General features: G+C 35.4%; 1 protein-coding gene across 3 annotated transcripts in view; it reads left to right on the top strand.

The window, feature by feature from the left end:
* LOC137401562 (uncharacterized) overlaps nt 1–26,107 on the top strand; it is a 68,136-nt gene that overhangs the window by 19,799 nt on the left and 22,230 nt on the right. Inside the window, exons 3-8 of one of the 3 annotated variants that reach the window (XR_010979353.1) lie at nt 668–806; nt 957–1,130; nt 7,547–8,633; nt 14,341–14,432; nt 19,303–20,243; nt 22,172–22,286. Coding sequence is in view for 1 of the 3 variants with exons in the window: in XM_068087984.1 (XP_067944085.1) it covers nt 668–806; nt 957–1,130; nt 7,547–8,633; nt 14,341–14,432; nt 19,303–20,243; nt 22,196–22,282 (2,520 nt within the window). In the remaining 2 variants the exon portion in view is untranslated. Of the gene's footprint in view, nt 1–667; nt 807–956; nt 1,131–7,546; nt 8,634–14,340; nt 14,433–19,302; nt 22,287–26,107 lie in introns of all 3 variants that reach the window. The other 2 variants (XM_068087984.1, XR_010979352.1) reach the window with 2 other exon arrangements.

Genomic DNA, 26,107 nt, shown 5'->3' with positions numbered 1-26,107 from the left:
ATTAGTTTTAGGCCAGATTAACTTTATTTATCTAATTTTTTACTACACTTAGATTTTCGTTGTAAATTTTATCAGACATTTAACGTTTACTTACAAAACTGAAGTTTGGGAAAATGTCAAGGTCATATGTTTGAAATTATTTTGTGTGTTGAGCCAATTTTTTGCTCAAATTTTGCTGTTGATGTTGATTTTTGAGCTAATACCAAGTTAAACTCAATCAGAAGCCTAAACAATCTGTGCATCTTGGTGGCACTGATATCAGCTCATTGCTGCAGCTCACTTAACAATCGGTGATGCTCCCGTCATAGTTGGTTGCCTTTCTATTGCATTCATTTTTAAAGGGTCAGAGACATGTTGATGCAACTGTTGCATCAAGCAGCTACAAGCTAGCTCTACTCTGAATGTCAAAGCAATAGTGGAAGTTGCTTGAAGTTGAAGGGGCGCTCAAATAAGTTTTTATCGCTTCACCTTGCTTCAATCATTGACATTCACATTTAACGATGGGCAGTCTAAACGACTACCAATGTTGTCGAGACTATTAGAAGATGCGGCAGCTATGGCTACTCTCACCTATTTTTTGACTTTTTTTGTGTCACCTTATTTAGAACTTGTCTTTGAAAGTCTCATCCCTATTTTACATAATCTGAGTTTGTTTGCTGAATTGTAGTGTGTTGAAGCAACTCCTGTATATAAGAGTTCAACTCCTATGCATGAGGGTGCAACTCCTATGCATGAGGGTTTAAACAAAGAAACGTTCTTGTTTTTGGTGGACAGGCGTTTAGGCTGGGTTCATTTCCTAGCGCCAAGTAAGTTACGATGCTTCAATGTCCTTATTTCATTAATCTTGATTTTCTGTCCCCTTGATGTTTGTTTTATTCGCATGATATTATGAGGTCCAAAGTTTGGACTGGCAGTAAAATTTGCTTTTGGTGTCAAGTGTTTTGTGTTCTCTTTAGGCACATTAGAGATTGAGCCCATCAGGCTAGATGGCAGCTCTCCTTATCGTAGCATTTCACCTCCACTGTGGAGGATTGGAAGCGATTACTATGATCCACCTAGACTTTACAATCAACAGAGTGCCTTGAAGGACGGTTCATATCAGAATTCGTTTGAATACAGAAATGCTACAGGTAAGGTGAAAGCATGAAGTACTTGTGTCGCATCATCAGTTGGTACATCATTGTCTAGTGCAGGGGTCAGCAACCCGCGGCTTTTTCATCCCCCTCACTGCGGCTCCCTCTGACTGAAAAAACTGTAATTATGGTGATAAATCAAACGTTGTCGCTTGTTATGTGTCATTGTTTATGCGCCAATAAAACCGCCAAAGTTACACCAGCTGGCACGACATTTGTTTATTTTCTATACCCCAGGTAGGCGAACTATGAAGAATACTAAGGAAAAAAAGTGACAGAGGAAAATAGAACATTTAATCCTAAGTGGGCTGATTAGTTTGCTTTCACTGCTGATGAGACTGGTCCACCAGTTTGCTTAATATGTAATGTGATATAATATGTAATGAGAAATTTGCAAACAAAAGCTCAAATGTCGCAGGACACTTTCAGAATAAACATGCAGCCTTTGCTCAAAGATATCCAGAGGGAGATAAGAGAAAAAAGGCCGTTTTGGAACTGATGCGTAAGGCTATTTGAGCAAAAATTGTTGTATGAATGGCATTTGCTGCAGTTAGAATTCAAGGTCAGCGTTTTGTTTAAAGAAGGACTGAATTAAACATGAAATCGCAAGTCTTTTTTAGTAACTTCGTAAACAATGTAATATTTTAAGATAAAGTTATTATTACCTATTTTATTGTTCTTTGCAAAAGTGTCATTTTTTTCTCAGTCGGCAAATCATTATACATGCCACAGTTTTGCGTTTTATGTTGTTAACATGGTATAAAAGCATTAAGAGCTAAACAAAAACCTTGCATGTAGTATTTATGTATTTTCAATTTAAAATATCGAAGGGTGTTTATGGCTCCCACTGCGTTTTTTCCTGCAGAAAATAAGTCCAAATGGCTCTTTGAGTGGAAAAGGTTGCAGACCCCTGGTCTAGTGGGACATTTTCAACTAGAGTGATCACATCAAGTGGTCTACTTTCATTAACTCGGCCAACCCTAAGTTGGGTTGGGTTGGGCACTACATACTTTTTAGTTCATGAAGGAGGTTGTAACCATTGAGTTATCTCCCCCTAGAGTGATATCTGTGCCTTCAACAACAAGCATTTCCGGTGCCAACAAGGAGCGTTTAGGCCACGCCCCCCGTCGTAGTGATTGACAGAACAATAACATCAGCCATGAGAATGATCATGAATTTCCACAGTTAAGATAGTAATTAATGCTCATATTAAAGAAATGATGATTATAGTTTATTACTCTAATATATGCTTATTATTTAAAGCAATTCAATACCTATATGCCTCGCAAAGGCACTGAATAGATAGTGTTAAGTAAGTGAGTATTGCAATCAATCACTCCAATGATATACAGCCCCCACACATGGGGGGCTGTATACCATTGGTTACTCATAGATAAGACAGATACTAGGGTTGTATTAAGGGGTGGTCACACGAGCGCCGAACCAAACTAAATGACGCAAAACGACGTCGTTTCCAGCTCTAAAAAGCACGAATTACATATAATAGACATATAAGTCATGTGATACTTGCTGGGGTACCCATTCCTGGTAAGCAAAGCCAGAGGGTAGCAGCCTATATAGCCTAAAACAAACAATACATAAATGTCGCATAGTCACTCCAAGAAAGGGGTTATGCAATAATATTGAGAATTATACACCAAAAACGTAGATGGTCATCTGGTCAGCCTCGACTTTCCATTTCCAGACATGCTCCATGACTGCCTGGCTTTCTATTGCTGTGTACGAACCTTTTCTGTTTATGTACCGGCATGAGAGTAAGACCAACTGTGTGAGAGTAAGACCAACTGCGTGAGAGTAAGACCAACTGCGTGAGAGTAAGACCAGATGCGTGAGAGTAAGACCAACTGCGTAAGAGTAAGACCAACTGCGTAAGAGTAAGACCAACTGCGAGAAAGTAAGACCAACTGCGTGAGAGTAAGACCAACTGCGTGAGAGTAAGACCAACTGTGTGTGAGTTAGACAGACCAACTGCGTGAGAGTAAGACTAACTGCGTGAGAGTAAGACCAACTGCGTGAGAGTAAGACCAACTGCGTGAGAGTAAGACCAACTGCGTGAGAGTAAGACCAACTGCGTGAGAGTAAGACCAACTGCGTGAGAGTAAGACCAACTGCGTGAGAGTAAGACCAACTGCGTGAGAGTAAGACCAACTGCGTGAGAGTAAAGCCGTGGTCACACGGGCACCGAACCGAACTAAATGACGCAAAACGACGTCGTTTTCAGCTCTAAAAAGTTCAGCTGAGGACATTTCTGGCCGAAACGAACTATTTCGGTACTGCTCGAAATTTCGTGCCGAACCCTTGCTCTTATTGGCTGGTTTAAATTCTAGAATTCTAGCGAGCACGCGTCACATTTCTTCTTACATGCGAGTGAGTAAAGTTAACAAAGAAATGGGACGATACTTTTATTTTGTTAAATAAACAACATGAAGCAATTTACGACAAGGTTCACCCGGACTTGTGATTGGGTTGCATAAATGTAAGATGTTGCACTTAGGTTTTGCATAAACGTAAAGGAATGGTTGTGATTTTCTTTCGTGTAGAATATAAGTAATGTGTGATATTCATCCTGATGAACTATCGTTGACTGATTTATTTATGTAAAACCACAGTACTATGACAAAGACTGTTTTTGTTTGTTATGTACTCAGCATAGAAAAACATTCATATGTTAATAAAAAATATAATTATGTTGATGGGAAGGGTTAGCAAAATATTTGTATCGAGTGATTTATTTTGAGCAGCCGAACGATCTTCTGATAAATCTGCTGTGTAATTATAATTTATAATTGTTCCTCAAAGTTTTTTTGTTTACAATAGAAATATTTAACTCAAATACATAACAACTACTAATGAAACCGTGTCCTGTCTCTATACGTATGGTATCTAGGAAGCGAAGTTACTTCGGTGGCCGTGTGACATGTGCCACGAACCGAACCAGCCTCCGAACCGATCCTTCGTCGGTTCGGTGCTCGTGTGACCACGCCTTTACATTGGTGTGATGGGAAACTAATCAACTGCCATCAGCTGAAAGTATTGACATAGTGGACATCTTTGTTTGATGTAAGCAAGCAAAAAGTTTGAAAGTTAGACTGGCAAATGTTGTTACATGTTAGACAAAAATAAATTATACTTAATTATACTAAATTATAATTATTTAAAGATAAAATAGACTTTTTATTACCTTGATAATTAAATAATTTTTTATTGTAATCATAGCTAAAGAGATTATATTTAGCCATTACTTGCTAATTATTTCACATTTACATTTAAACACATTTGGAGTTTCATTTTTCTTCCTAATTCATTTCAACAAAAAACTTCTTTCATGATATGAAATTTAAAAGTTGTGGTTGTTTGAAAAAGCTTGAAAACATTTACAGTTGTTTTTATTTTCTCTCTTCTCTTTATTTATTTCAATTACACAAAACACTTCTCATAATATGTAGTTTGAAAGTTTAAGTGGCAAATGTTGTTATATGTTAGATTAAAAAAAATTATACTTAATTATACTAAACTACTAGAAATTCCACTGTCATACAGCTCACAACCAATGTGATATTGGAAAAAAGAACGGGTACTGATGGTTGAGAAATGCAATATTAGCAGTCAAATGGCACTGCATTGCAATAGGATAACTGCAATGGTAGCTGTAATGTACTGGATGTGGGTGTCATTATATACAACAAACAGCAATAATGAAAGGGAATGATTATATGTTTATATCTTTCCCGCTGCAATAAGAGAAATGCAATATTAGAAATAAAATGCACTGATATTATTAAAATAACCAATATTATTAATATAGTAATACAGTAATAATAGAAAACCAATGAACATTTTTGTTTACATTTTAGAAAGGTCATAGCTAACACTATCAAGAAGTATCAAAAAGAATATCCAAACTTATAATTAAATATGGTAATCTCATAAGAATCGTTAGATAAAAATATCATCGTCATTTCCTTTAATTACACTGCGTTTGACATCAGTTAGAATACCAAAGTAATCGAATGTTTCTAAAAAGTCAGATACTTTGAAGTCGGCAAAAATGAAACGATTTCAGTACTCCTATGTTAATTACAGAAACCTTCGGCAATTCGACAATGCTATAGACTGGTGAAATGTGCACATTTTTTTTCTTCGTGAACTGCACACAACTTAATCGTTCTATTCCCTGTCGCTCGACGTTTCAATTTCGGGTCTTAACTTTAATGAAAGTGAGGCTTAGCAAGTTTTAATAACAGTTTTCGGCCAAATGAATCTCTATTTGTGTATAATCCGATCAGATGGGTAAGTTTTAAGAGAATTTCGATAATTTACCAAGACTTGGTAACATATTTAAATAGGTTTGTATGTGTTTTGTATCGTTACTATACTTTAACGACTCTACAAAACGATGATTAAATTTGTTGATGAAATTTTGATACAAGGGTTATTGAAGGAAATTTTGATACAATATATTCGTCTCAATGTCTATGAATAATTTTCGTAAGTTGTGTGCTCATGCATTTATCATAAAAACTCAAACTTCGCTTCCGCTCATTCAGTCGTGGGATAATTATTTAAAAATAAAATAGACTTTTTTATTACATTATTTAAATTAAATAATTTTTCATTGTAATCATTGCTAAACAGATTATATTTAGCCATTACTTGCTAATTATTTTACATTTAAACACATTTACAGTTTTATTTTTTTCCTAATTTATTTCAACAAACCACTTCTTTCATGATACGAAATTTAAAAGTTGTAGTTGTTTGAAAAAGCTTGAAAACCTTTACAGTTGTTTTCTTTTTCCTCTTAATTCATTTGAACTGCTTAAAAATATTTTCTCATGATATGAAGTTTAAAAGTTAGAATGGTAAATGTTATATAAAAATAAATTTTCTGTCCAAAGACTTTTTATTACTCGGGCAACTCGGGTAGTACAGCTGATAGTTAATGGCAGTCAATTAGCTTCCCATCACACTAGTGTAATACAACCCCAGTATGACTATCTATTTTATCTATGAGTAACTGATTGCATTAACTCACGTACTTAACACTATCTATTCAGTGCCTTTGCAAGTCATGTAGGTATCAGGGATTATGTGTATGTCATAATTTCCATTTCCATAATTCATTTCCATAATTCATTTTCATATTATTTCCATTTCGATAACATTTCCCTACTTCATTTCCATATTATTTACATTTTCATAGCATTTCCATAATTAATTTCCATATTATTTCCATTTCCATACCATTTCCATATTTCTAAAATAAAATTTCCCATTTCCCTAAAATTATGGAAATATTTATGTTTATGGAAAAGTAAACATTTCCATAATATGTTTAGCGGTCCCTGGTAGGTATTGAATTGCTTTAAATAATAAGCATATATTAGAGTAATAAACTATAATCATCATTTCTTTAATATGAGCATTAATTACAATCTTAACTGGAAATTCATGATCCTTGTTTAATCCTTCTCATGGCTGATGTTATTGATCTAGTCAATCACTATGACTGACTAGCACAAAAGAGGGGCAGGGCCTAAACGCTCCTTGTTGGCACCGGAAACCCACATGAAGTTATCATTCAAGGGGGAGATAACTCTATGGTTGTAACACATTCTTACCTGATGGTTCAACATTTATTGGTGTGTGTGCGTGCGTGCGTGCGTGTGTGTGTGTGTGCCATGCGTGCATGCCTGTGTGTAGACATGCGTGTACATGGCATCATATATGCCTGCGTGTAGACATTGTACATGACATCATATATGCCTGCGTGTAGACGTTGTACATGACATCATATATGCCTGCGTGTAGACATTGTACATGACATCATATATGCCTGCGAGTAGACATTATACATGACATCATATATGCCTGCGTGTAGACATTGTACATGACATCATATATACATGCACACGCAGACACCCTCCATCTTCGAGGAGTCAAATATGATGTCTGCTAGCCTACTGCAAGCAAAGACGGGGCTTGTTTTTAAGAGCCAGTGTTACACAAACAATGCACTGGACGGCTGGAGACATGCCCAGTTGCAGAGAGCAATTTATGGTTGAATATCATTCCTGTATATACCAGTGGCATGTTTCGGGAATTGAACCCCAAACTGTTGTTTGGTTAGTGTATCTACAAAGGACCTGACATTAGCTAATCCGATGCTAGTGACTGCAATGAAACCTGCTGGTACTAAAGTGTTGCTGAGTACTGTACCGTCTGTGTGAGGTTAGCATCATTAGTACGAGATCAAATCATGGTGACAACATCTATTAATGTCGACTGTTCTAATGTTAATTGCAGTTGATAGTATTTCGCCCACATTCGTGAATGTGAAAATAACAACATAGCTGTTGGTTTGCCATTCACCTGTGATATGTTGTTTATAGATATTCACAATGACCCTGAAAATCAGTTTTGCAATACCTCAGTGAATTCGGCAGCTGGTCAACAGGCAGCAGGTCACCAGGCAGCAGGTCATTCAGGCAGAACTCGCTGTCCACCTTGTCAACTCACTCCGGAACTTTATCAGGAAGCTTTAAGGCTGCAAAAAAAAAGGAAAATAAACAATGTGCACAAATATTTTTTTCCTTCAGCATTCTCTCATAAGGTGTTGAAACCGAAAAAACAAAATGTTCATTTAGAGACTTGGCTTTATCGAGTATCCAAGGTTGAAGCAATTAAGAAAGGAGAAACTTTGAGATGTCTGATTAAGTGCATTAATGGTCGTGCCATGGACACCCAGTTGCAATCAGCATTTAATCACGTCAATGAGTATCAAGGAGAAAAGAAAAAAATAAGTAAAATGTCTAATTGCACTCCACACAGTCAGCAAGAAAATATGGTTTCTCGAAACTCCCTCAGACATCAATTTGTCTGGAAAGTCTCAGAAATAGAATCTTCAAATGCACATCCGCCATGCAAAAAAGCAAAACGCAGCTTTTCAAATCCTTCTGTTGTATTGCCTAAAGGCCTATCCCCATCAAGTATATTCCCATCGAGTAAAACAAACAACCAGAGTTGCACAAAACGATTTCCTAAGTTGTCTCGACAATCCCAGCCTTTATCTGATCGTTTTCGGACTCATAAGCAAGGATCTACTACATCTTTAATGAAAAAATCACGAAAACAAGTATTGATTTTATCTAAATATATGCGTACGCAAAACATTGCTTCAAGAGTTGAAAAACTGAACTTTGCAAAGAAATGTTTAAGCACTGATCGGAAGACTTCTGCAACCCTTTCATCATCTCATGCTGCATTGGCTGGATCACATGAAAATACCGTATGCCACACTGAACTTTCTCCAAAACCGGATTCGAATGTTTGTCTTAAATGGAAAAGCATTCGAGACAGTCTTATTCGCTGGCGACAAAAAAAAAGTGCATTTGTTGCTTCAAACAGTTCTCCAGCTGATATTAAAACTCCTGCACAGCCACAACCCTGTAAGTTAGATGGAAAATCTCTTGGTAAGAGGTAAGTTGTGTTTCTTATAATTGTTCACTTATTACTCACTAATTATATGCCCCTGGTTTCTTAAAAATTATTTTGTATAACTTATGGTTTTTTACGCGACATTAAATTGAAAACAACAAAGGTAACAATGCTGATGTAAGCAACGGTTGATAGAAGGCGTTGGGTGCTCTCTTTTATTATTGTGTTATCATTTCCATTGCTTATTTTCATTATTAAATGTCATAACTTACTAATGTTTACCAGTCGTCGATGGATTTCAATAAAAATGCGCATCAAACAGTGGATGTCATGTATATGAAGCAGATTTAAAATTATCATTTTTGTGCACTCTAGTCTACTACGTTGACTATGTGACATGTCTCTTCACAATCTATTCTCACATGCTGACTATGTGACACGTCTCTTCACAATCTATTCTCACATACTGACTATGTGACATGTCTCTTCACAATCTATTCTCACATACTGACTATGTGATATGTCTCTTCACAATCTATTCCACCATAATGACTATGTGACATGTCTCTTCACACTCTATTCTACTATACTGACTACGTGATATGTCTCTTCACAATCTATTCCACCATAATGACTATGTGACATGTCTCTTCACAATCTATTCTCACATACTGACTATGTGACATGTCTCTTCACAATCTATTCTCACATACTGACTATGTGACATGTCTCTTCACAATCTATTCTCACATACTGACTATGTGACATGTCTCTTCACACTCTATTCTACTATACTGACTATGTGACACGTCTCTTCACAATCTATTCTACTATACTGACTATGTGACACGTCTCTTCACACTCTATTCTACCATAATGACTATGTCACATGTCTCTTCACACTCTATTCTACTATACTGACTATGTGACATGCCTTTTCACATTCTATTCTACTATACTGACTATGTGACATGCCTTTTCACATTCTATTCTACAATACTGAGTATGTGACATGCCTTTTCACATTCTGTTCTACCATACTGACTATGTGACATGTCTCTTCACAATCTATTCTACCATAATGACTATGTGACATGTCTCTTCACACTCTATTCTACTATACTGACTATGTCACTTGTCTCTACACACTCTATTCTACTATACTGACTATGTGACATGTCTCTTCACTTTCTATTCTACTATACTGACTATGTGACATGTCTCTTCACACTCTATTCTACTATACTGACTACGTGATATGTCTCTTCACAATCTATTCCACCATAATGACTATGTGACATGTCTCTTCACAATCTATTCTACTATACTGACTATGTGACACGTCTTTTCACATTCTATTCTACTATACTGACTACGTGACATGTCTTTTCACATTCTATTCTACTATACTGACTATGTGACATGTCTCTTCACAATCTATTCTACCATAATGACTATGTGACATGTCTCTTCACACTCTATTCTACTATACTGACTATGTCACTTGTCTCTACACACTCTATTCTACTATACTGACTATGTGACATGTCTCTTCACTTTCTATTCTACTATACTGACTATGTGACATGTCTCTTCACACTCTATTCTACTATACTGACTACGTGATATGTCTCTTCACAATCTATTCCACCATAATGACTATGTGACATGTCTCTTCACAATCTATTCTACTATACTGACTATGTGACATGCCTTTTCACATTCTATTCTACTATACTGACTATGTGACATGTCTTTTCACATTCTATTCTACTATACTGACTATGTGACATGTCTCTTCACACTCTATTCTACTATACTGACTATGTGACATGTCTCTTCACACTCTATTCTACTATACTGACTACGTGATATGTCTCTTCACACTCTATTCTACTATACTGACTATGTGACATGTCTCTTCACTTTCTATTCTACTATACTGACTATGTGACATGTCTCTTCACACTCTATTCTACTATACTGACTACGTGATATGTCTCTTCACAATCTATTCCACCATAATGACTATGTGACATGTCTCTTCACAATCTATTCTACTATACTGACTATGTGACATGTCTCTTCACACTCTATTCTACTATACTGACTATGTGACATGTCTCTTCACAATCTATTCTACCATAATGACTATGTGACATGTCTCTTCACACTCTATTCTACTATACTGACTATGTCACTTGTCTCTACACACTCTATTCTACTATACTGACTATGTGACATGTCTCTTCACTTTCTATTCTACTATACTGACTATGTGACATGTCTCTTCACACTCTATTCTACTATACTGACTACGTGATATGTCTCTTCACAATCTATTCCACCATAATGACTATGTGACATGTCTCTTCACAATCTATTCTACTATACTGACTATGTGACATGTCTTTTCACATTCTATTCTACTATACTGACTATGTGACATGTCTCTTCACAATCTATTCTACCATAATGACTATGTGACATGTCTCTTCACACTCTATTCTACTATACTGACTATGTGACATGTCTCTTCACACTCTATTCTACTATACTGACTACGTGATATGTCTCTTCACAATCTATTCCACCATAATGACTATGTGACATGTCTCTTCACAATCTATTCTACTATACTGACTACGTGACATGTCTCTTCACAATCTATTTTACTATACTGACCATGTGACATGTCTCTTCACACTCTATTCTACCATAATGACTATGTGACATGCCTTTTCACATTCTATTCTACTATACTGACTATGTGACACGTCTCTACACACTCTATTCTACTATACTGACTATGTAACTTGTCTTTTCACACTCTATTCTACCATATTGACTATGTGACTTGTCTCTTCACATTCTATTCTACTATACTGACTATGTGACATGTCTCTTCACACTCTATTCTACTATACTGACTATGTGACATGTCTCTTCACAATCTATTCTACTATACTGACTACGTGATATGTCTCTTCACAATCTATTCCACCATAATGACTATGTGACATGTCTCTTCACAATCTATTCTACTATACTGACTACGTGATATGTCTCTTCACAATCTATTCCACCATAATGACTATGTGACATGCCTTTTCACATTCTATTCTACTATACTGACTATGTGACATGTCTCTTCACACTCTATTCTACTATACTGACTACGTGATATGTCTCTTCACAATCTATTCCACCATAATGACTATGTGACATGTCTCTTCACAATCTATTCTACTATACTGACTACGTGACATGTCTCTTCACAATCTATTTTACTATACTGACCATGTGACACGTCTCTTCACTTTCTATTCTACTATACTGACTATGTGACATGTCTCTTCACACTCTATTCTACTATACTGACTATGTGACATGTCTCTTCACACTCTATTCTACCATACTGACTATGTGACATGTCTTTTCACATTCTATTTTACTATGCTGACTATGTGACATGTCTTTTCACACTCTGTTCTACCATACTGACTATAAGACTTGTCTCTTCACACTCTATTTTACTATACTGAATATGTGACATGTCTCTTCACAATCTATTCTACCATAATGACTATGTGACATGTCTCTTCACAATCTATTCTACCATACTGACTATGTGACATGTCTCTTCACAATCTATTCTACCATAATGACTATGTGACATGTCTCTTCACAATCTATTCTACCATAATGACTATGTGACATGTCTCTTCACACTCTATTCTACTATACTGACTATGTGACATGTCTCTTCACTTTCTATTCTACTATACTGACTATGTGACATGTCTCTTCACACTCTATTCTACTATACTGACTACGTGATATGTCTCTTCACAATCTATTCCACCATAATGACTATGTGACATGTCTCTTCACAATCTATTCTACTATACTGACTATGTAACTTGTCTCTTCACACTCTATTCTACCATATTGACTATGTGACTTGTCTCTTCACATTCTATTCTACTATACTGACTACGTGACATGTCTCTTCACACTCTATTCTACCATACTGACTATGTGACATGTCTTTTCACATTCTATTTTACTATGCTGACTATGTGACATGTCTTTTCACACTCTGTTCTACCATACTGACTATAAGACTTGTCTCTTCACACTCTATTTTACTATACTGAATATGTGACATGTCTCTTCACAATCTATTCTACTATACTGACTATGTAACTTGTCTCTTCACACTCTATTCTACCATATTGACTATGTCACTTGTCTCTTCACACTCTATTCTACCATACTGACTATGTGACATGTCTTTTCACATTCTATTTTACTATGCTGACTATGTGACATGTCTTTTCACACTCTGTTCTACTAGACTGACTATGTGACATGTCTCTTCACACTCTATTCTACTATACTGACTATGTGACATGCCTCTTCACACTCTATTCTAACATACTGACTAAGTGACACGTCTCTATATTGTCCTGTCTAACTTTGGTTTTCAACTCTAAGCCGAAGTTGGAGCATATTATCTAATCACCGCTATTCTGCTCAATTTGCTATCAGAATCTGTGCTAGAATCAAACCAGTCAGTGATTTTGCTGGCATCAGTTTAATATTTATTTGGCTATATTCCAGGCATCAGGCAATGTCCCAAGAATGAATTATAGTCAAACATGGATAACTCGCCTTCGGATAGCTCGAACACATGGTTAACTTGAACGGTTTCTTTGGTTCGTTTCCACGTAATGATAAATTGCTTTACATAACTCGACCTCAACTTGGTTAACTCGAACAGTTTTTGCCCAACGGCTACCGAAACGGTCGTTATCGCTTTAGCAAATCACTTTATTCCAAGCCATAGAGGTAAACCTAAACTTTTCGTAATTCATAGGCGTCGTTATTACCACCATTGGCAAAACATTTTTGTCAACGAATTTTCTAAAGGTTTAGTGAAATTTGATTTTAACAAACATCCGCTTGGCGATGGCCCTTCGGAAGCAAGGAAAAGTGAGGTAACCTTTGCATAAACTTCCAAGAAATATCGGCAAAATTGTTCTCGGTTAAAATGCTCAGAAGAAAAAGATGTCTTTTTTTTTGAGCATTTCAACAACGATCAAGTTTTGCCAGTCTTAATCTAAAAAATTCCTGGCAATAACATCACCTCAAACAACAAACCATTTTTAAGTAATAGAAAAATCTCTATACTTTTTAGTAAAAATTTCAAACTTTACATTAGAAGCATTTAATTTGAAACAAGCCATTTATGCTTTTGATTTATATTATAGTTTGTATATGTACATGTATCTACTAATAAATTAACAAATACATGGACTTGTGACAGTGTTCTGATAACCTGAACGCTCAGATAACTCAAACATTTTCGCTCGGTCCCGTGAAGTTCGAGTTATCCATGTTTGACTGTACTGTCAAATTTACAAAAGTTGAATTGCTGTCATGGTATTGCATGTCACTCAGAGTAGAAACTTGAGCGTGTCAAATTTTTGTTAACATTTTCTTCTATCCACTTTCTATCTCATTATTTGACTATCGATTGTTTGGACAGTGTTCTTTCGTCTTTGATTCAATGAAATATCCCTGGACGTTTCGCAATTTGGCATACAAATTTGTGCTTTCAACAAAATTTATGACAGCAAAAATTGTTATCCTCATAAGCATATTTTCAAGCATTACAACTGGTATAAACTTGTCAAACTAGTATAATTAGTTTACTTTTGGCATTCCTTTTTGACATTTTCAGTTGTGGTGTTTCATTGCCTAAACATGAAAAGATCAGTTCAGATGTTTTACGGGAAGCTCAAGAGATGTTGGCTAAGCACCAGTTGTCGCCAGGTATTTCCTCAGTGTTGCTATTTTTACATTTTCTCTTAACAAGGTTGTCAATAGTTGGTAGACATTGGATGCCGTAGTTTAACTGAGGACCTGTGCAATTCCTAATTCAGTCAAGTATACAAAGTTAATCCATTTTATTCCATAACCTGGTGTGTTAAACAAATATTATTACAAGATTTCATTGTATTCCGTTTAATTTAATTCAGTCCAAACGCTTGACGTAATTTTTAGACAAATATATCTAATAAAACTGTAAAGACTGTAAAACTGTAAAAACTAAAGAAAGCTATTTAATAAGAAACAAAATAGATGGAGTGATAACGAATATGAGGAGGTTTTTATTGTCACTTACCGTTGAAGATAGTCAAATAGAAGCAATGAGAGGTTCGCATATCTAAATGAAAGGCTGATGCTGAAAGGATAAATTTGAATGGAGTTTTAAATTAACAATGCTTATTTATCCTTTCTTAACCCCAGCATCGCTCATTTACTCATCATCCTTCACTTCTCACCTTTCCCCACCTTTTCATGCGCTCTCATTTCTGTCCTGTCACGTAATTTCATCCTCTGTCATGCCATTTCCTTCTTCATCCTTAAAGATGTGGTTGGGTCAAAAAGGTCGATTTAATGAAATTAAGACCAATGAAAGGGTAAAGCTTCACTTACAATTTGATGGCATTTTTATCTTTGTAGACTAACCCTGTTCAGAGATATATGCGTTTGAATGAGGCACTCTTTAAAAAGCTCAGATTCCCCTGGTGCTTCATTTGTGACGTAACGAGTGATACATCTGAGAAGAGTCACGAGAGATAAATATAAGATTGTTTCATTAGCCAATCATCAGCTTGAAATTTTTATATAGGTCGTAATAAGTGCTATCACTCGTAAAACGCGTTGTCTGTGATCTCAAAGTTAAGGATTTTACTCTATTATTAAATTGCATCGACACCGATATTTACTAAATTAATTAACGTCGTTACTTTAATGAATTACTCGATCGACACGTTTTATTGACAAACATCAGAATTGTAAAATTGTTTCCAGTTACCGTGTAAGGACTCTGAGTTTTTGGAGCATCAAGTGGTTGATGTGTGGGCAGACAGCATATAGTTAGAGCTGACAGGCGTCAGCAGTGTTATGCTGCAGAGGAAGATAGGAGAATGGAGGTAAATTTATCTTTTACTTGAAGTATCCTATTATTATAATAAATACACTGTTGTGTTTACATTCAGATTATCTCTCCCTGTTTGAGGTTATAATGTAATTTCCTGTGCGCGTGTGCGAGATACGGATGCACAGTGAGTTATTGACGGCTTCTTTTTAATCCATAGCATCTAGCAATACAATGGCTTAAATTGATGAATATACTAAAGGTAATAATTTTAGTACTCAGGAATACATTTACTAATTGATAGAATTATAACTTTTTGCTATCACTAATCATCGTTTTATGGTTTTTTATCGTTTCACCTAGCTAAATTTGCTTCAAATTTTCTTTGGCAGTTTTAGCTAGTAAATTAGATTTATGGTTAGACTTTAGATGTTCACTTTTCACTTGTAGAAATTGAGGGAAATCGATTGATCAATGCACATCTTCAACTTCCAGAACCAAAGCTTCGAGTCGTTGGCTTGGCGCACTTATGCTTTTGTTAAACATATACATGTATTTATTTTTAAAATTACACTCCCAATCTATCTAACTCCCAATTTGAAAGCATTCAGTAGATACGCGTTAGAATGACATATCTATGAATAAAATATTTATTGCATTTGTTTTACTGACTACAGGATGTTTACGAGGTCCCACCAGCCAAACCGGCTTTGTCAGTGCAAAAACTGCCATTAATGGGAAAAATGAGACTTGAATGCGTGCTGCATAAACCATGATGTTTTGTTTGAGTTTGCTGCAGTAGACGAATTTGTCCTATTGTATGAGCTGAAATTATGTGAGTGGCCACGGCTTGGATGGATAATTTTAATAAAAGATTTATGCCGAGATGAAAGTTTTTTTGCTTGTAAAAATTATATAATAAAATAATATTGTTGAAGATGATGCAAAACATGATTTGCATAACATTGAATACATCATAGCCTGTTGACACCTGTGCGGAAATCTTGTCTGACAGATGAATTTATGAAGTGTAATCGACAGGTATCGACAGGCACTTGTGCATAGCTCAGCCGTTCGTTTAGTACTTGAATCAACTAATCAAATGTGACCAGTGAATTTTTTACTACAAACCGATACCAATAATAACTCGATAAAGTTGACGATACATGTAATGTATATGACTTTTAGGGACGCAGTTGGTTTCGCCACATATTCTTTTCAAAGACGCAGTTTGCTTATTTTACTTCGTAACTAGTTTTCAGTGTGGTAGCGATGGAACTGTGCCTATACAAAAACCTTGTTTTACTTGGTTTGATTGACAAAATTACCGTCGACCGGTAGAAATTGGTAGTCGGTACTAAGATGTTTACACAGCATTGAGAGGAAGTTAATATGACCAGTTTTTAATTTCCCTTGATGCGTTTGAGACATTGATAATAATGTATCTGTAGCTGGATTTAAGATTTTATTCTAGCCAACATGAGCAAATACAAAATAAAATATATGCCAATAGAGCCGCGTAGAACTAGCTTTTTATCGCAATAGCCGATGTGAATACGATTAATAGAGACAGGTTGTATCACCCGTTACATCATTTTGGGCAAGTATGGGCATGTTTTTTGACCTGAGCATTTTTACCGCTATCAGTTTTTTTTATTCCAATTTTCAAATATCTTAAAAATGACATCACCTAACACAACAAACAACATATCAACTGATAGACAAAAAATACTTTTTTTTTAAATCAACTCAAATTTGACGCAACCACATCTTTAACCCCTCTTATCCTCCGAACCTCATTTTTTCACGCCCACTCTCTCCCTTCACCCAATCATTGTTTCATGTCCCATTTTCTTTTTGCAACTCATCTTCACCACTTTATTCTCTCCACACTCCTTCCTCTTTCCTCATCTTGCCATCTTCCCTCAACCCATATTTTTTCCAAAGCCCAATTTCCTTCGGCACCCTCTTTCTTCTTTTCTCTTTCTTTCTTTTCATGTTCTGTCTCCTCACTATTTTTCCCCCCGTGTTCTATCTCCTCACTCCATCACTCTTTTATCCCCATCTTCTGTCTCCTCTCTCCATCACTCTTTTCTCCCTATGTTCTGTCTCCTCACTCCATCACTCTTTCCTCCTTCCTCCTCTCCACTTTTTTTTTCTTGCTTTGCTACAACTCGGAATCATGTAGTGCGTTTAGGGCATTACAATATCTGAGCAAAAAGTATAGTTAAGTCCACAAATGTTATAGTCATTCTAATTTGGCTTGTGAGATGTAAGTTAGCTAGCTTTCATTTTATTCGCAGTGGGTCATTTCTAGTCTATCTGCAGGCATAATCCAACATCACCTCATATCATCTCATAAACAAAAACAAAAACTTATGTTCTATTACTCGCCACCCAAAGTTATTTTATTGCAAAAAGCCATTTAATCTACTAGTTGCTGTTACTTAGATTGTAAAACAAATGGTTTTTCTAATGTCTTGAGTGTAATGAGTGATAATTTAAGATATTCTGGTACGTTAATGTTTAATACTCTAGAACGCTGATGTATTCGCCTCATCTAACTTTCACGTTTTCGCGAAGTCATCCTCTCGCGAAAATTTCATGAGCGAGACTAAACTATCATAACGAACGAGCGAAAACGTGGAATTAAATAGCTTTGTTCATTGATAGTTCAAGAAACAAATGGCAGCAAGCGATTAAATTGTATTATCGGTCTCGGCAACACAATTCTTCATGTGGTTTACAATTACAAACTATTCCCATATTAACAAAAATTTTCTTACCGGTGAACCGAACCTTAGGAATCTAATTATGTTTGTTCCACTGCATTTATTTTCACATCAATATATTTTCGCACTCATCAGAGCTGCGAAATTAAGTTGCATCGAAATTTTACTCTGTATGCTACTCACATAACTAAATACAGTCAAACATGGATAACTCGCCCAAGGATAGCTCGAACACATGGTTAACTCGAACGGTTTCTTTGGTCCATTCCCATGTAATGATAAATTACTTTAGATAACTCGACCTCAACTCTGTTTACTCGAACAGTTTTTTGCCCAATGGCTACCGAGACGGTTGTTATCACTTTAGAAAATCACTTTATTCCAAGCCATAGAGGTAAACCTCATCTTTTCGTAATTCGCAGGCGTCGTTATTACCACCATCGGCAAAATATTTTTGTCAACGACTTTTCTAAAGGTGTGGTGAAATTTGATTTTTACTAAACATCCGCCAAGCGAATGTTTAGTAGGAACCAATATTAATCTAAAAACGTCCTGGTAATAACATCACCTCAAACAACAAACCAATCTCAAAGGATAGAAAAATCTCTGCTTTTTGATAAAAAAGTTTTAAACTTTACATTAGAAACATTTAATTTGAAACAAGGCATTTATACTTTTGATTTATATTATAGCTTGTATATGTACATGTATCTACTAATAAATAAATACATGAACTTGTGACAGTGCTTTGATAACTTGAACGCTCTGATAACTCGAACACTTTTGCTCGATCCCGTGAAGTTCGAGTTTTCCATGTTTGACTGTACTAGCGAAATATAAGTGGCTTAGGGTAGGATTAGAACTATTCTAGGCTGTTTTCACCTTTTTCGACAGCACTTGCAGAATAAGCATTATGCAAATTGAAACGAAGTAATTTTATTGCATCTTTCCTCTGAAAAGTTGTTTTAATTTCCTAAACTTAATGTACAATATATAGATTTTTACTAGTTTTTGTTTTTTTCTATAGGTGTTATCTCCAAGCCTACAGATATTGCGGAACGTCATTCCACAGTTTCTGTTACCAATGTGTTACATGTACCACAAGAGGTTTCTTCTCAAGCATCCTCCCATATGCCTACAACTATTAGCAATGTCATCAGTTCTCCAAGCACAAAAACTGAAGTTTGTCCTTCTACAACTCCGCATCATTTGTATATTCACACTTCTTGTACACCAAAGATTACTGGAGGGAACCACTTTGTTAACACTGTTGTTAACACTTTAACACAGTCGAATGCTTCTCAGAGAAGTGTACCCAAGTGTGATAATTTCTCTAGTTCTCCGGCAACATTGCCTACATCCTCATTGCAAATGGATATACGCTCATCTCATGCACCAGCAACTAAAGAAAGTGCTGCCAGTAGTCGTCCACAGATTGTTCACTCACCTCGTAAACTGCCACCAGAAATTGCCATCGCTGCTAATCTTTCATCAAAAGTTGCAAAAATCACCATGATGCAAACGCCGTTCTCTCAATCGATTTGTGTACCAGCAGTTAACGATAGTGTAATGGGTAATAAATCAACTAAATTGAATCGACTCTCACACTCGTTTACACACATTCAAGATGGAAAATATTACCTAGTCGGCCAGCCTGTTGTCAAGGTTCTCAAAATTCCTGAGAGGTTTTCTGACATGCAGCAAGCAACTTGGCGCTGCATTTGTAATGATTCTCAATACGGGCTCTCAACTACTGAAAGTGACTCAGTGACATCACATAACAGACAGACTCTTGTGTCTCCAAGTGCCAGAGCTTTGAATTCTAGTTCGGTCATTAACACACTGATGCCTTCCATACTTCGTAAGCCATTGCCAGTACAATCTCAGTCTGCTTGTTCAACTGTAGTTTCAACAGACAATTTATCTCCCACATCTCAACTGGAAGATCATTCACGGCAGCTTCATCAGGTGAGCCAAACAAGTACCTCAAGTACTGCTGTTCTTCCCAATGCCCCTAACAGATTAGTTAACAATTCTTATTCAAGAACTCTATCTTTGACCTCCTCAATTGTTATTATTGCATCAACACTACAACCATCTTGCAGCATGAACAAAACTATTCCAAAGAATAGTAGTCTAGTTTGCAGACAGCTGTATCGCTCCCCCAGAACAGTTGTCAGCCTAAAGATAGGTGTGACAAATTGAAATCTCCCTAGTTCATGACTTCAATGATAAAGCTCACATCTGTTGAACCAGCTAGCACCGCTTCTGCAATTGGCCCTGTCATTGATGTAGTCACAGATAAAATTTATACGTCAACCTGTTCCAGTGTTGTAACAACAGTCCCAAGTCAGGTTGGGGCAATAACTTATTCAACAAGCTTTGTTGCTACCAACTCAAGGACAACAGGTGAATTAAATTGCTTGAGTTCAAGTTCAGGGGACAAAAAACTAATACTAATAACTAATACTGACCAAACCATTTGGCGGAGTAGCAAGTTGACAGAAACTAGCAGCTGTTTGCCCGTAATGGGACACTCAACTCTAGGATCTCTTATTGCTGCATATGTACACAAAGATTCATACAGAGGTACCATTTATAGTGATTCATTAGTAGATGTTATTGGCGCTGGCTCCCCGCAAAGCTGCTCAAAATATGTTGCGTCTTTTTGCAAACAAAGGAATAATCTTCAATTTACTGTATCAAATATTTTAGAGAAGGTTTCTAGCACTAATGGTGGTTTAATGACGAGGCATCTACCTGAACCATTTGCGTATGAGATGGCTAAATTAAAGGATATTTCTAGCACCAGTTCAAGATTTCCTGTGAATAGCAAATCCAGTATTCAGTTCACTGGTAAAAATTCCACTGAAATGCTTTTGACCACAGCGATGCCAAAAACTATTTCCACAGCTGCTTCTATCGTGTTACTGAAATAAAGCTCTGAGAGTGTCATTGCAAAGAAGTCTTCCAATAATTTGCCTTCAACTTCAACGGAACAACTCCCAATTTTCGAAAGAAAAATCATTTCGCGGTTTGTCAAAGGTTCTTGTTAGTAACAGCTCGACGAGAACACATTCAAAGGATTTCAGTTCTATTCCAACGAAACAAAAAAATAGTCAATGTACAGTCTCCAGTCAGTCACAAACTGTTGCTAGCACTAAATATGAATGTAAACATTCAAATTATTTGTCTCTTGTTTCAACCGAGCAGGTCTTGATTGAAAGGCAACTCTACTCGGGATTTTTGTAAAGACAATGTTAGCAGTGGATGTAAAATGTCAAATGCTTGCACAGAAACATATCAACTGTATGCTTGAGCTGGATCAAATCAAGCTAATATTTTGATGACGATTGACTCCAGTTATTCCTTAAAAGTTTTTGCTTCTGGCAGGCCTCCAACGACCCATTTGAATGAATTATTACATTATAGTAAGTCTGAGCAAACAACTGTTCCGAAATCCGCTTTTTCTGGTGATATAACTGACAATGCTGATCACTTGCAATGGTTGCATTGTTTGCAATGGTTTCACAAAACTGCATCTGAGTTCGAGTTGAACAAAAACTGATTTTTTATTGACTTGTCATGATGTTGGAAAATGTGAAGACATTTGGAAGGCAGCCTCTTTGACCAGTTTATAGATTGATGGTGACAATATTCTCAAAGCAAGCTTTTCCTGCATTAGAAGAAAAGTCTTCCTGGTGATAGGTCTTAAAAGGAGTATCGCAATAATTTACAAACTCACGGAATAGTGAAGATCGATTTGTGCGTAGCAAACCATGTCAGAAACATTAAAATCTAAGACTGAAAATTCAATCCGCGCATTCTCCACATCACATTGCATAAGTGGTCACTTCATTCTTTTCATGAAGAAGTCCTGTTCAAAAACATTTCAGTAACATATCAGCAATAAACTGCAGCCTACGACAGCGAAATCAGCTACACGCCCTTGCTGTACTGCCTCGGATGGTGGTGGTGATGATGATGATGATATCCTTCAAGCCTAGTCATGTGAGTTTTTTCGTTAATTGCACTCACCCTTTTCTCAAAAAGGTTACTCATCTGGTCCAGATGGTTTATTTGATTGTAAACTGATGCACTTTGAATAGCTAAATGTGTTTGCTGATATTTATGCGACTTGAGGTATCCTAAAGGTATAAATATAGTTCTAGGAACAAATAGCCTGCAGATAAATACAGCTGACAGTGCACCTATCCATTTTTGGTGCCCTCATTGAGTGTTTGAATTCCTAAATGTAGCTTCATGTTTGTTTGAAGTCAGCAAATCCGCCGGTATTATAGCTAATGGATGAGTTGATTTCAGCTAAATATTCACCGACCCAATGTTGCCATTTGAGCAAATATCTGCACCAACAGTACTAAAAGCGGCAATTGGATAAGCAAAAGCCGTAACAGTGATTAGAATTTGAAAGATGAATTACGTCATGAGGATGATGAAGCATCTTATACCATTTGTCTCATTTGTCTGAGCTCTATCCGTGTTCGAAGACTTTGCTTGTGATTATACTCATAATAATACAGCTACATGGCGACTGACTCTGACAGCTGCATTTACCCCTGCGTAGCAGTTGACCTTGACATTTATTACCTAGTTGTGTAAGTGACATGGTAGCCAACTGTCAACTATGTAGTAATATGTAGTTAATGGTAGCTAACTGTCAACTATATAGTAATATGTAGTTAATGGTAGCTAACTGTCAACTATATAGTAATATGTTGTTAATGATAGCTAACTGTCAACTATGTAGTAATATGTTGTTAATGATAGCCAACTGTCAACTATATAGTAATATGTAGTTAATGATAGCCAACTGTCAACTATATAGTAATATGTTGTTAATGGTAGCTAACTGTCAACTATATAGTAATATGTTGTTAATGATAGCTAACTGTCAACTATATAGTAATATGTAGTTAATGATAGCTAACTGTCAACTATGTAGTACTATGTAGTTAATGATAGCTAACTGTCAACTATATAGTAATATGTTGTTAATGATAGCCAACTGTCAACTATGTAGTAATATGTAGTTAATGGTAGCTAACTGTCAACTATGTAGTAATATGTGGTTAATGATAGCCAACTGTCAACTATATAGTAATATGTTGTTAATGGTAGCTAACTGTCAACTATGTAGTAATATGTAGTTAATGATAGCCAACTGTCAACTATATAGTAATATGTTGTTAATGGTAGCTAACTGTCAACTATGTAGTAATATGTAGTTAATGATAGCCAACTGTCAACTATATAGTAATATGTAGTTAATGATAGCCAACTGTCAACTATATAGTAATATGTTGTTAATGGTAGCTAACTGTCAACTATATAGTAATATGTTGTTAATGATAGCTAACTGTCAACTATATAGTAATATGTAGTTAATGATAGCTAACTGTCAACTATGTAGTACTATGTAGTTAATGATAGCTAACTGTCAACTATATAGTAATATGTTGTTAATGATAGCTAACTGTCAACTATATAGTAATATGTAGTTAATGATAGCTAACTGTCAACTATGTAGTACTATGTAGTTAATGATAGCTAACTGTCAACTATATAGTAATATGTTGTTAATGATAGCCAACTGTCAACTATATAGTAATATGTAGTTAATGATAGCCAACTGTCAACTATGTAGTAATATGTAGTTAATGATAGCTAACTGTCAACTATATAGTAATATGTAGTTAATGATAGCTAACTGTCAACTATGTAGTACTATGTAGTTAATGATAGCTAACTGTCAACTATATAGTAATATGTTGTTAATGATAGCCAACTGTCAACTATGTAGTAATATGTAGTTAATGGTAGCTAACTGTCAACTATATAGTAATATGTAGTTAATGGTAGCTAACTGTCAACTATGTAGTAATATGTAGTTAATGATAGCCAACTGTCAACTATATAGTAATATGTTGTTAATGGTAGCTAACTGTCAACTATGTAGTAATATGTAGTTAATGGTAGCTAACTGTCAACTATATAGTAATATGTAGTTAATGGTAGCTAACTGTCAACTATGTAGTAATATGTTGTTAATGGTAGCTAACTGTCAACTATATAGTAATATGTTGTTAATGATAGCTAACTGTCAACTATATAGTAATATGTAGTTAATGATAGCTAACTGTCAACTATGTAGTAATATGTTGTTAATGGTAGCTAACTGTCAACTATATAGTAATATGTAGTTAATGATAGCTAACTGTCAACTATATAGTAATATGTTGTTAATGATAGCTAACTGTCAACTGTGTAGTAATATGTTGTTAATGTTAGCTAACTGTCAACTATATAGTAATATGTTGTTAATGATAGCCAACTGTCAACTTTGTAGTAATATGTAGTTAATGGTAGCTAACTGTCAACTATGTAGTAATATGTGGTTAATGATAGCCAACTGTCAACTATATAGTAATATGTTGTTAATGGTAGCTAACTGTCAACTATGTAGTAATATGTAGTTAATGATAGCCAACTGTCAACTATATAGTAATATGTTGTTAATGGTAGCTAACTGTCAACTATGTAGTAATATGTAGTTAATGGTAGCTAACTGTCAACTATATAGTAATATGTAGTTAATGGTAGCTAACTGTCAACTATGTAGTAATATGTAGTTAATGGTAGCTAACTGTCAACTATATAGTAATATGTAGTTAATGATAGCTAACTGTCAACTATGTAGTAATATGTAGTTAATGGTAGCTAACTGTCAACTATGTAGTAATATGTAGTTAATGGTAGCTAACTGTCAACTATGTAGTAATATGTAGTTAATGGTAGCTAACTGTCAACTATATAGTAATATGTAGTTAATGATAGCTAACTGTCAACTATGTAGTAATATGTAGTTAATGGTAGCTAACTGTCAACTATATAGTAATATGTTGTTAATGATAGCTAACTGTCAACTATGTAGTAATATGTAGTTAATGATAGCCAACTGTCAACTATATAGTAATATGTTGTTAATGGTAGCTAACTGTCAACTATGTAGTAATATGTAGTTAATGGTAGCTAACTGTCAACTATATAGTAATATGTAGTTAATGGTAGCTAACTGTCAACTATGTAGTAATATGTAGTTAATGGTAGCTAACTGTCAACTATATAGTAATATGTAGTTAATGATAGCTAACTGTCAACTATGTAGTAATATGTAGTTAATGGTAGCTAACTGTCAACTATATAGTAATATGTAGTTAATGATAGCTAACTGTCAACTATGTAGTAATATGTAGTTAATGATAGCCAACTGTCAACTTTGTAGTAATATGTTGTTAATGATAGCTAACTGTCAACTATATAGTAATATGTTGTTAATGGTAGCTAACTGTCAACTATGTAGTAATATGTTGTTAATGGTAGCTAACTGTCAACTATATAGTAATATGTAGTTAATGGTAGCTAACTGTCAACTATGTAGTAATATGTTGTTAATGGTAGCTAACTGTCAACTAAATAGTAATATGTAGTTAATGATAGCCAACTGTCAACTATATAGTAATATGTTGTTAATGGTAGCTAACTGTCAACTATGTAGTAATATGTTGTTAATGATAGCCAACTGTCAACTATGTAGTAATATGTTGTTAATGATAGCCAACTGTCAACTATATAGTAATATGTTGTTAATGGTAGCTAACTGTCAACTATGTAGTAATATGTAGTTAATGATAGCCAACTGTCAACTATATAGTAATATGTTGTTAATGGTAGCTAACTGTCAACTATATAGTAATATGTAGTTAATGGTAGCTAACTGTCAACTATGTAGTAATATGTAGTTAATGATAGCC

This window comes from Watersipora subatra, chromosome 8 (genome assembly GCF_963576615.1).
Source record: "Watersipora subatra chromosome 8, tzWatSuba1.1, whole genome shotgun sequence".
In the NCBI taxonomy this organism is placed as follows: domain Eukaryota; kingdom Metazoa; phylum Bryozoa; class Gymnolaemata; order Cheilostomatida; family Watersiporidae; genus Watersipora; species Watersipora subatra.
Note: the sequence above shows the minus strand (reverse complement) of the source record. Positions and strands in the feature narration are given on the sequence as shown.